The 13201-nt window shown below is 36.1% G+C and overlaps 1 protein-coding gene across 3 annotated transcripts in view; it reads left to right on the forward strand.

Annotated features, from left to right (window-relative positions):
- The window catches only part of LOC149262116 (Copper amine oxidase family protein), a 118764-nt gene that overhangs the window by 57948 nt on the left and 47615 nt on the right, over positions 1 to 13201 (forward strand). For all 3 annotated transcript variants that reach the window (XM_089423395.1, XM_089423381.1, XM_089423384.1), the window contains exons 5-8: positions 6630 to 6742; positions 6893 to 7223; positions 7341 to 7556; positions 8000 to 8236. In XM_089423395.1, the coding sequence (XP_089279521.1) occupies positions 6630 to 6742; positions 6893 to 7223; positions 7341 to 7556; positions 8000 to 8236 (897 nt within the window). The remainder of the gene's footprint in view (positions 1 to 6629; positions 6743 to 6892; positions 7224 to 7340; positions 7557 to 7999; positions 8237 to 13201) is intronic.

A 13201-nucleotide genomic window follows, 5' to 3' on the forward strand; every position in this document is an offset into this window, starting at 1 on the left:
TTCAGTCAATAATTGCACAAACAAACTGGTTCTTGGCATACTCCAATGGGAGGTGAGCTTTCCAATCTTCAGTAAGCTCTATGAGGGCACATGTTGTTGGTTTCCTGGAAAGTGCATTCTTCTTTCCCTCACATGCTCAATATCAAAATCATAAGCTTGAATATTGCTCACCCATTTCTGCTACCGCTCTTTCAAGTCCCTTTGTTCCAGGAAATGACACAAGTTGTTGTGGTTTGTCCTGACTACGAACTTGTTTCCTACCAAATATTGCTTTAACTTTGCAAACACATACATGATAGACCACATCTCCTTGTCGTATATGGAATAAAGCTTCTTTATGTCTTGAAGCGTCTAACTTTCAAATGCAATAGGGTGACCCTTTTGCATTAAGACAACCCCTGTGCCTTCTCCTGATGCATCTCACTCCAATATAAATGGATGACTAAAATCAAGGAGGGCCACCATACTAATCAATATAAATGGATGACTAAATTCAAGGAAGGACCACTAGAAGAAGCGAAAGGTGAAGAAAAGGCCAATGAAGAAAAGACCAGTGAAGAAAGGAAGTCACGAAAATAGAATGAGATTATCACACTTATGATCCGAAATGAATTTGATGCTTCTCTATTTATAGATTTTCTAGAGGGGTTTTCTCTTCTTAAAAGGTTAATTTATCTTTACTCCAAACCCCCATTTTGGGGTTCTTTGCCTAGTTGCCCCAACAATTAGGGGTTTTGGGGGATTTTCCCCTTTATAGAGGACTATAGCCTACAGGGATGGATAGGCTATTTCGTCCCATTTGTCCTCAATTCATAGAGGACGTTACAACTCATAACCTATCTGTTATTGATTTTGAGAAAAATATTGAATGTTTTGGTTCTAAGTTGCTTCATCAAATGGGTTATATAGGTGGTTGACTTGAGATTCATGCATTGGGCTTTGTTACTTCCATTGAGTTTGAGATGAGACTAATAAGAGCAATGGATATATTGAGGCCAAATTGTTGGATGCAAGACTTCTTGTTTCATCTGCAATGGATTTGCAAGTATCAAAATTTGTATAACCTACTCCTTTTATGGATCGATAAGAACCAAATTGTGCACCTTCTAATCAACAAATACCAGACTTTACTATCCACATCTAAGCCATACTAATGTCCTAATTGTAGTGATAAGAGACATTATTGCTCTTTAATTAGGTATTGCCATCCTTATTGTCACTGTACTTATTACAAATTGATGGCTAAGAAGTGTAGTTGGAAAATTTTTGGATTGGTATCCACTAGAGAAAACAAGGCTAGAACAATTTATCAAATTTGGTAACTACTTCCAATGATACAACGAACTTCTTTAGAGCATTCAATACTTTTAAATTATTCCAATCATCATCAAGTAGTCACACATGAAGAATTACAACCATTAACAATATAGAGCAGTGGAGATCACAATAAATCAATGAGACAAGAGACACTAGAAATTAGGCTAGTGGCCATGGCAAAACCCACTAGGGGAAAACCCTACCAATTCATCAATTTGTACATCAACCATAATAACATGCCATTCACAAGATTCTTCAACAAAAACAAATAAACAAAACTGACCATCATGATAGCTTGTTAATGTCAAGTCCTCCAATTCTGTCCCACAAGAATTTCATTAATTCTGACCATGTAGAGATCTGTAACTAGGTTTTCGCAAGTCTCTAAGAGGGCCGAAATTTGGCCTATTCCTCAACCTTAGAAAACACGTGAAGCCACAGATAACAGTGTCATAGACGCTTGCATGAGCCACAAAAAGAATGCCACAGAAGCTCATATATCATAGAAGATAGTGACATAGAAGCTCACATCTAATAGTGACACAGAAGCTCGTATATCATAGAAGATAGTGGCATAAGAGATTGCATATCATAGACCACATATTAGCCTCAGAACTTCGTTGTTCCACAGAGATACATCTGCCTTAGACCTGCACTAACTTAGCCTCAGACATTTGAATAAGCCTCAAAGATAGGTGATCCAAAGTGTGTGTTGGAGGAGAGCAAATAGGCTCTATTATAGTTGTTTTCCCATGCGAATAGATGTGTCTTTTGGGTAGGCCGACATGTTCTAGGAGGGGCTGACTTTAGCAAAATAAGGTTGACTTGGTCAACAACAAAAATTAATATTTTCTCCATTATTTTGTCAACGAAAAAACTAATTGAAGCTACCATTTTTCAACACTCCCTCTTGGCTAGAGAGGTACTTTTCATCTTTCTCAAGATCAATCTCCCTGACCAATTCGTAGGTCCCTTAGCCACAACCTAAGGGAGAGATCACAAGTACAACTCTCTCTCTCTCTATCAAGATCAATCTCCTTGACCAATCCATAGGTCTCTCAGCCACAACCTAAGGAAAAAATCATCAGTCTCATCATAAGGTAAGATACATAGCCTCAAACTCATCCCACAAGCCACAACCCTATGGCTACAATGATTAGTGCCCTATTGATCATGGGATCAATCAACAATGTTCATGAGGCCATACTCTCTCACCGTATGCAATGGTCTCCGAGTCAACATGACTTAAGAGAGTAATCACTGTCCATCTCTTCGACCATCCCATTGGTATCCTTGTCAAACCCTATGAACTAAAAGAGATGAGTCAACCCTCAACCTTCCCGACCAAGCTCATAGGTCTCTTTGTCAACGACTTAAGGAAGTGAAATCAACACTCAACCTTCTCGACCAATCTCATAAGTCTCTCAGGCAACGAATTAAGAAAGGAATCTCAAGATCAATCTACCCAACCACACAAGTCTCGAGGTAATTGTGGTTGAATTGGTGATTCATCATGGTGATATTTGAGCTCTTGCTTGAAGACATCTTATTGATGAGTTTTGACAATTTTAAAACTATACAATTCTCATTGTGCTTTCTAATGATTGATCAACTGTAGTAGTGGTGCCTTCTTGTCATATTTTTTGATGGCATCCCTTTTTGCATGATGGAAGATGCATTTATGATGGGAAAACCATCTTGTTATGTGGTATCTGAATCATTATAACTCACTTGTGTGTAGTTAGATCTCTCGGATTGCTTCCTTGAAGCGTTCTCATTGATCGGAGATCCTTGATAGTTTTGCCCCAATAGCATATGTGTCCAATCACTTCAAGTTTCAACATATTTTTTCCACCATTATGAGATTTAGATTGACTTTGATTGTTTGAGTTTGTGCATATGATCATTTAAGCTTGTGTTTGCTTCGCATGTTTTGAAGAGCTTGTGTGAACATTTTTTGGAGCCCACAATCCCGAATATGGACTTATTTTGCCTTGGAGCATTGTTATACTAAGTACTGTATTTTTGACATATTCCCAAAATCTTTAACAAAGGCCTTGAATGTTCCATATACTACTTGGGATAAAGGAAGTTGTCATTGCGCAGAGAGGTGCTCTACACCCAGTATGGGGGAGATGTTGTAGTGAAGCATTAGATAGTTAGATAGTGAAGCATTAGATCAAATAATAGTAAAAAAAATATTATGTCCATTCAATTACGAAAGTACTAAAAAGTTAAAAAATAAAGGTAAAATAAAAATAATAAGTTGGTTCAATTAAATTGTTATATTGCAATTTTGTTTTTATTAATAAAATTACAAATTTTATTTTATTTTATTTTTTATTTTCTCTTTCTCGGAAAAAATCATAATATGCCTGCCACATTAAAATAAATTTAAATAATGATGATTCATATATGTAACCATGCTATTTGATAACTTATGTTTAAATTTAATTAATAACAATATAAAGACTTAATACTTACATTAAACTCTTTTTCTAGGTGTGATATATATATATATATATATATATATATATATATATATATATATATATATATATATATAAATATATTTAAAATAAAAAAACTATAAAAGATGTCCAAGAAAAATGCGGTACTGTTATCTAAGTAAGCAGTTAATATGTATTATGAGGGTTTTAATAGAATATGTGAAATGTATATAATATATATATAGTAACTATAAAGTATAAATCAATCTTATCATATAAATTAAAATATTGATGATTGATATTTGTGACCATGATATTTCAGATTTTCTTGTTTAAATTTAGTTAGTAAACATATATATATATATATATATATATATATATATATATATATATATCACATTAAAAAATATAATAGAAAAAATTAAAAAAATGTCAAAGAAAAAAACCATACACATATGTATGTAATTGTATGTATTATGAGGGTTTTAATATAATTAAAAATAAGAATATTTCTGTATATAGAGATGTAAAATTTATACATAATATAATTATTATTGTAAAGAACCAACATAGATCCATATTAACTTTGAATCTATCAAGTGTCCAGAGAAGTCAAATATCCATAATATAATTATTATTGTAAAGAACCAACATAGATCCATATTAACTTTGAATCTATCAAGTGTCCAGAGAAGTCAAATATCATGAGTTGTAGACCTTTTCTCATGTTTTGCACTCAAAAAGAGGTTTGCATCTTGAGAAATTTGATACCTGTCAGTGCTTGGTAGATCTGGAGTTGAAATCTATGCTAGTTAAGTTGGAATATTATTAATGTCCCTTCCTCTCCTCTATGTCAAGCTTAAGGGGGGATGCTAGTGTATAATTTTTATTTTGGGTGTGATGAAAAGTTGACGTCCCTTCCATATTTTACTAAATAATGGGGTTTGCTCCTTTTTTTTATTGTAAACATGGACAATTGAGTATTTTAAATATCTCGTCTAATAGCATATTCATGTGAACAGTGTGAAATTAATAAACATGCGATTCTGATTTAACATCTAATTCTAACAAGGTTTAGAATTAATCTATGGCCATTATTGTGTTTAATTGGATGCGTTATTTCAACTTTGATTTACCTTTCTCCATGACGGATCTTGCATGAAGTATTAACAGGCTGAACTTCACTGTTTCGACATGGTGTTTATGGTAACGTTGATTGAAATATATTATGCATGTTGCATTTTACCTTTTAATGTTTGTGAACTGCCAGATTCTAGTTCCATGATATCCTTGGACTAGGGACGGTATGCATTAACTCTAAACTTTCACCTTTTGCAATAGTTTGTTTGCTTTGCAGTTATCTGTCCTTTGACCAATTATTAACTTTTTAAAATTCTATAGATGTTTGAATGCAAGTTGAAGTAAGAGTACGTTTCTAAATGTGATTATTACTTCGATATTGATCTACTGTTTTGCCTCTAGGTTCTGCAAGTGAAGGGATGTAGTGTGGGATGCTTAATCGTTAGTTTAACAGTATGAATATTCTTCCAAAATTATTATATATTTTGGAGAGCTCAAAACAATGATGTTGTGGAGGCAATTCCATATTGAACCATATTAGAATTGCTCAGTTGTCTATCAGCAGAGATATTATTTTGTTTTGATGAACATCCTGTTGGATGTTTCTTTTCAATTTTAATGTTCAGTGTAGAAGCCTTTGGTGAGATAATTTATACTCTGTTTCCTCAAAGCAGTACTGTTAGACATATTTTATCCAGTGCATATCCTATAGAAAGCTTATGTGACTACAACAAATTACGGGCAATTTATTTAGCTATGCTTTTTGTTAAAGCAAAACTATATTTAACTTTCTTGTCATGTCTTTGCAATTGTTACATGGTGGCCTCAGTGAATGGCATGTGATGGAAACTATGTCGGTAAATTATTCATCCTATATTCTCATTGGAAATAATCCAGTGGAAGGATCTTGAAGTTTCATGACACGTATTTACAAAATTAATTGCAAAGCTAGATAATAATGAGCTCACTATTGGCAGTCCTTTAGTGGATACACTGCTGTCAATGATTCAGTCGCAGGTGGATATTAGCTCCGTCAGCGTGTGATATTTATCAATTAGTATTAAGTTGCCTCCTGTACTAGAAAATGTTTTATGTTGTTGCTAACAGAATAATCCGTTGATTGCATCCTTTTCTAACTGAATATTAGCAGGATTTCAGATCAACTCTGAAGTGGGCTTCCGCACACCATAGAGAGTAAGCTCTCCTATGATTTGTATATTTTTCTCCTTATTCTATTTATGGTTGCTTCCTTCATCTTGACAATAACAAGATCTAGGGGCAACTTTGATGTGGATGCCTTTGTTAAATATTTTCTAAGATTTTCATTTGAATGTTCTGCCCCTTTATGTCCTGCTTGCTTGATTCTAACATGTTTTTTGACACCTCTATGTCAGTAAGAGGTATTGAATTTGGAATTTCCTTCTATTTTTCTGTCCTTGAAAGCTCCTTTTTAATTGTATAATGTAACTTTGAAAAGTAAAATTTCTTAGCTAGGGATTAATAATATTATTGCGAGGACAATGTGGTAAATCGTTGAAGTCTTTTCCTCTTTCTATTCATCTTTAATGATTATCTTACCCATTATATTTTACCTGTTATTATCTGTTCCGGCTTGTGTTGTCACTAATTTTCTTATTTGATTTGTATAAGAAATGTGTCTGAGTAGCCTTAACATATAAGGATTTGTTGCATGTGAAAGATTTATGGTTGAAGTCAATCATTGTATCGCTTAGATAGAAAAGAGACATATTTTGAAGTATCATACTTTCGTCTGTGGTACAGGATGCAATAGAGTATGCCGATTGTGAATCTGTTGTCAAAGATTACCCGCCTTTCAAGGAGGCAATGAAAAAGAGGGGAATTGATGATATGGATTTGGTGATGGTTGATCCATGGTAAGTCATCCAACTTCATACATCCTTTATTTAATCTGTTTTTATGATACAAATTTACCATGGTAATCAGAAGGGCTGCAGTTGCTACTGGTTCAATATAGAAAACTTATTTCAAATGGCTTATTTCATATGGGATAAGTGTCTTCTCAGGTGTGTTGGTTATTATAACGAAGAGGATGCTCCTAGTCGAAGACTAGCTAGACCACTTATATTCTGCAGAACAGAAAGTGACTGCCCTATGGAAAATGGATATGCTCGACCAGTTGAAGGCATACATGTACTTGTTGATATGCAAAAAATGGAAGTAGTGGAGTTTGAAGATCAAAAGCTAATTCCCTTGCCACCCCCAGATCCCCTCAGAAACTATACTGCAGGAGAAACACGTGGTGGAGTGGATCGGAGTGATGTCAAGCCACTGCAAATAATTCAGCCAGAAGGACCTAGTTTTCGTGTTAATGGCTACCATGTAGAATGGCAAAAGGTTGTTTTGGTGTGCCTTCATTGCAGAGTAAAAACGGGTTGATATTTACAGTGGTAAAATTCATAATGAATTTCATAATCAACTGATTTGACATTTTATTTCCTTGGTCATGAACAGTGGAATTTTCGGATAGGTTTTACTCCGAGGGAGGGACTGGTGATCTATTCTATTGCATATGATGATGGCAGCAGAGGTCGGAGATCTGTGGCTCACCGTTTAAGTTTTGTGGAGATGGTTGTACCTTATGGGGATCCAAATGGTCCACATTATAGGAAAAATGCATTTGATGCTGGGGAGGATGGTCTGGGCAAAAACGCTCATTCTTTAAAGAAGGTTTTATGTCATACCCAATGTCATTACGGTTTGCCATTATTTGATTGTACTATGTAATGGGCATTTATGTGTGTGGGAATATATATATATATATATATATATGAACATCCATTGCCACTAACGTTGTTCTATCAGGCCTATAAACTAAAGTTGATTAATTTGATTTGTCAAGTTGTTTCTATGATTGAATGACTTGGAATTGAAAGTTCTGAGTTTACTTTGATCTTGATGAGTTAATAAGCCATGTTATTCAGCTTTATTATAAATGCTTTCAAAATTAGGCTTAATGTCTTTGTAGGCTGGGCTGTCCAAGAGAGTGCTGTTGTAATGTATATATTATAGCCTTGCCTTTATGTCATGTCAGTAATAGGATTAGAGTTCATTTGTGTATATTCATGAATTCCTGAAGGCTCTGAAAAAGCAGCTTTGTTTGTGGATATTAGGGGTGCGACTGTTTAGGCTATATCAAATACTTTGATGCACATTTCACAAATTTCACTGGAGGGGTAGACACTATTGAGAACTGTGTCTGCTTGCATGAGGAAGATCATGGAATTCTGTGGAAGCATCAAGATTGGAGGACAGGCTTAGCAGAAGTCAGAAGATCCAGGCGTTTAACAGTGTCATTCATATGCACTGTAGCAAATTATGAGTATGGTTTCTTTTGGCATTTTTATCAGGTATGGTAAGAGTTGTTATTCTTGTTCTCTCAAATCTGATATTTGTGATGACTGATGATACTATGAATATTAATATTTCAATTGTTTTTTATGCTAGTTAGTAGTTATTAGAATCAATTATTTGTAATGACTAAGCAGACTTGATGCCTGTCTGTTTAAAGAAATGGTTTTGGAAGGTGTGCTCCTCCATCATGGTCTTGTTTTAGTCTTTTGGATTTCATCATGCTATTGATTATATGATTTAGAAATTTTTAGTTTGCAGATGACCTGAGTCTTTACATCTTTGCTGGGAGCCCTTTTTGACCATTTGCCCACAACAGTTTATGATTGTGGTTCCTACTTGACACCTGTAATTTTTGTTAATGGCAAATTTAGAGTTTGTATATACAAAGGGACAATCCAAAATAGCAGTCACTTTTTTACACCGTGGGTTTAACAATCTGATTTCATTAAAAATGGCCATCTCCTTTAAATCATATTATAGGGAAATGGAAATCTGGAATGGAATAGTGAGAAATAGAAGGTTGTGCCATCCAATATCTATATGGACAAGATTGTATGTAAGGGCTATTTGTTATGAGCTAAGTCACCTGACATGATGATACGAGACATAGAGGACACGGAAATAGGAGTGTCTGACATGAGCCATGATGACCCCAAAAATAGGATACAGAAGACAAATTAGTGAATTACACATACAAAAATGAAATATAGACATAAAGATTCAATTCTTTTTACATGATTATGATACATATATCATACAACTAGTACTACATCAATGACTATCAAATGATAAACACACAAGAAATTAGAACCATAAACTGCAAATTTTCTCATTGCCTAAATTAAAATATATTTTACATAAATAGTGAGTCACTATTACTATAGGTGAGAATGCAAATGGAAAATACAAAATAGGGCAGATACTAGAAACATAGATGGAAGAGTCTCATAGCTTGTCATTGTTAGTAGTCCTCCATGTCATCATCATCCAAAATCATCGTCATTGCCATTGCTCTCTCCTCCAATCTCCTCCATATCCAATCCATTCTCCTCATTTTCTTGTGTGGAGGATGATCCCTCAAGAGGATGACCATTATCAAATTGATTGGCTCTAGCACTGGTTCTATAAGGTCCAAGTTGGCTAATGCCAACTCAACATTGTTGTCCAAACCCATATCGATAGGAAACACATTCTCACATCTTTGTCTTTCTGTTTGATTAATCCTCTCCCTAGTTGTAAATAATATGAAAATTGGTTTGCACATATATCATTGCCTTTGCCTTGGACTGCTCATCCTTGCTCATCTTCAAATAATACAAATTCCCATATGTGCTCCTATTAATCTTGTAATAAGAGGATGAAGCAACCTAAGAGAGGAGCCTCATGGCTAATTGTTGTAGAAGAGGGCATGTTGCCACATGAGTTTACCACTAAGCATAAGGCTTCTTAGGCCCTTGTGTCTAAGCACATCATATCTCCTAGTGCAAATGGAAAACTCTACGAAGACCTCCTCCACCTCATAAAGGGATGCTCTATCTTGATATATCCATCAAAATGCATCCTTACTCCCTAGTGAAATCTCACCATCTATAAGAGGAGGGAGCTTGGTGTGAAGGCCCACCATTGAGCCAATCATTGTGGTAGTATTCATGATTCAATGAGTGAGCTAGGAAATGAAAAGGCGTGTAATTCTTATCCCACCTCTTGAAAAGAATTTTCTGTATGGTGGTGAAATGGTCTTTGCTGATGTCCCATAAGTAGGGCATTAATTTTGTAGTATAATCATCTTCACTAAATCATGGAATCCCACCCCTCGTAATCCTCTCCTAGGATGGGCAGATTTGTGTTTTCAAATTGCAACAAAGAGATGATGGGGTGTATGATCTTAAGATCTGCACTCTCCCACATATCCATGAACTTTTTATAAGAAGCTTGGTAAGTCTTTCTCCAAAAAGACCAAAACTCTAAAATAACCATGGACCCAAGAGTGGCCTTGACTCTTGACCTTCCTCAACCTCTTAAGCATGATGAATGAGGAGGAAAACCATGTATTTGCATTCCTCAACAATGATAGATGTGTGTACTCTTTATAGACTATGTAATGTCCCCTATGGTTTAATTGCCTATGAGAGGACGAAGTAACCTATCCAACCCTGTAGGCTATAATATTGATAAAGGGGGAAAACCCAAATTATCCAATGTTTGGGGCAACATTGGGTAGATTTTGGGTTGGCTAGGGAAAAAAGCCTAAGTTTGGGGATTGCACTTGCAATCCCTCATATTAGATGAAACCCATGGAGAAATCTATAAATAAAGGAGAGGTGGGGTTATTTAGGATCATCAATTTGGATTTTATATCTTTGTTTTCTAGAGCTGAGGCTTTGAGGGTTTTAGACCCCTTTTCTTTGATTAGCTTTGGTGAAGGTTATCCCACCCAATTTCGTCTTTGTCTAGTTTTGGACTTTTGGTGGAGCCGATCCCACCCTACCTAGACACCCTTTCTTTATTCTGGTACAACCAGTGTTTTAAAAATCGGCTGGTCTGAGGCTTTGAGGGTTTAAGACCCCTTTTATTTGATTAGCTTTGGTGAAGGTGATGCCACCCAATCTAGTCTTTGTCTAGTTTCGGACTTTCGGTGGAGCCGATCCCACCCTACCTAGACACCCTTTCTTTATTCTGGTACAACCAGTGTTTTAAAAATCGGTCGGTCTGAATTGGTAACCGGTCAAATCGATCGGTTAGCTAGTCCACTGGGTCAAACCGGCAGAAAAACCCGGTTTGACCCTCCATTTCGTCAAAAAAGTGGACAAACTAGTCCTAATCGGCCGGTTTCGTCCTAAATCGGCTAGTTTATTTCCAGGGCAACTATAAACCCCAAAAAATGCGTTTTATGAGTTTTGAAGCTGTTTTGAGGGAAATTTGGGGTTGTTTTCCTCCAAAAATTGTCCCTCCGAGAAAAACATGCCTACCCTCTCATTTTCCTGACACATCTCAACCCTAACAATGTTGGCAATTAATGGTAATGTTAAATTCTTTAATTTTCATTCTCATCCTTCTACTTAAATTTTTAACATTGCCTTGAAATGACTCAGGATGTTTGAGAGTGGTTTCGACCTCAATGGATTTCATTGGAGAAACTGGAATTTTAGATTTCAGTCAAAATTCAGCAGACTTAATGGTTTTCAGGATTTCATGGTTTGGGGGTTTGCAATGTTTCCATTTGATTCTATCATGCGTGAGGGTATGAGATTGGCATTTGATCAAGAGCATGAAGCCCTTTAAGAACCTTGATTGTGGTGGCATTGATTGTTGAACTTTGTTGATGTTGGTGGTACTGATTGTTGAACTCCTCTACCATGGCCTTAACAAGAATGCACCCTTCACTCAAAGGAAAACAATTGGTTAGGCATGCTAATCTTTTTCTACCACATTATAAGGTTGAGGAGATGAACCCTTCACTCAAACCAAAATCATTGGTTAGGCATGTTAAACCTTTTCAATTTCTATCATGTTATAAGGTTGAGCAATCCAAGTTTGAAGACTTTGAGCTAGATGATGTTCATGTATCTCTTGTTGATGATGTTTATGTATTTCTAGTAGCGTTGAATCAATGATGAGTTTCATGAGTGACCATGTTGATCAGTGATTTGTAGTTTTGATGTCTATTTTTGCTACTACTACTAAAGTTGTAGAGGAGTTTTAGGAGTCCTCAAACTCAGAGGCATATTATTTATGTAGCTCATGTTGATGATCTCTTGTCTAGTAGTGGTGATGAGTTTGATCATGATGAGGAGTGATCATGTTGTTGATCACTGATATGTAGACTTGTAGTAGTTCAGTGACCCCATAGCTTAGAGCATTGTTTTCGGACTCTAGAGGCCATTTAGAGCCTCATTGATTATGTATTTTGTTGCGGATATGTATTGCACTCGATGCCATTTTGATATATTTACCTTTACATGGTATATAGATGAGCAAACCTTGCATATTTTGTTTCTATTGGCTTGGAATCATGGTTTAAAATCTTAAAAATAGTTTTTTCGTTAAAAATTTATTATTTAATGTATTTTTTTTAAACCGGTTCGTTTAGACCTGATCAGTCCTGGTTTGACCGGTTCCAGTTCGAAACCCAGTTCATTAGGTGGACCGGTCCGGTCACCGGTTCCGGTTTTTAAAACATTGGATACAACATTGGAGCAGTTCTAGTTTTGATTGAAGATTGATGATTTTCCTTGTTCTGGGAAAACAATTCTTCTTGAGTAGCTTGGATCGGTTTGGCACAGCAATTTTGAGGGTCTCTGTGGACATTTTCCATGATCAGGACCATTCAGTCCAAGGAGCAGTGGAAGATCTCTTGTTTTGGGCAAACCTTGATAAAGTATTTGGTGTGAATTGAGGGTTTGAAGCAGTGAAGTGTTGACGAAATTCTAGGCCGCAGACCACAGAATATAGCCACAGGCCAACCAGCGTTCGGTGGCATTCTTTGAGGCAGATTTGGTGGCAATCTTGAGGCAAACTCAAAGGCATTTCTGGGGCAATTTCAGTGGTTTCTGAGACAGAAATTTTGGAGGTGTTCCTGAGGTGAATTTGTTGACCCCCTAGTAAGAGGCATTAATTGTTGTGGGGTGTTTTTGAGGATTTCTGAACAAGGAGGGAAAAGATTGGGAGTCTGGATTGTTACAGGAACAATAATTTGAAACTCAGGACTGCGGACCATCAGGAGGACGATCATTCTGAGGTAGTGAAGGTCAAGGCTGAGGGACCAAACTGTATAGGAGTAGGGCCTGCACTGTTATAGGACCAAAACATGGTAAACAAACCTCCTAGGGCTGTGGAATGTTACAACAGGACCACTGAGTTCCAGACTGAAGAATCCAAGCTTATTACACACTGTTTCCAGAATGTTCTGAGGACATAAGACTCATGTCAGAGCTACATGTGCCTTAGAAAGGCAAACTAGC

This window comes from Pinus tabuliformis, chromosome 6 (genome assembly GCF_031772625.1).
Source record: "Pinus tabuliformis cultivar Carrire ecotype Pingquan chromosome 6, CPIR1, whole genome shotgun sequence".
Taxonomy (NCBI): domain Eukaryota; kingdom Viridiplantae; phylum Streptophyta; class Pinopsida; order Pinales; family Pinaceae; genus Pinus; species Pinus tabuliformis.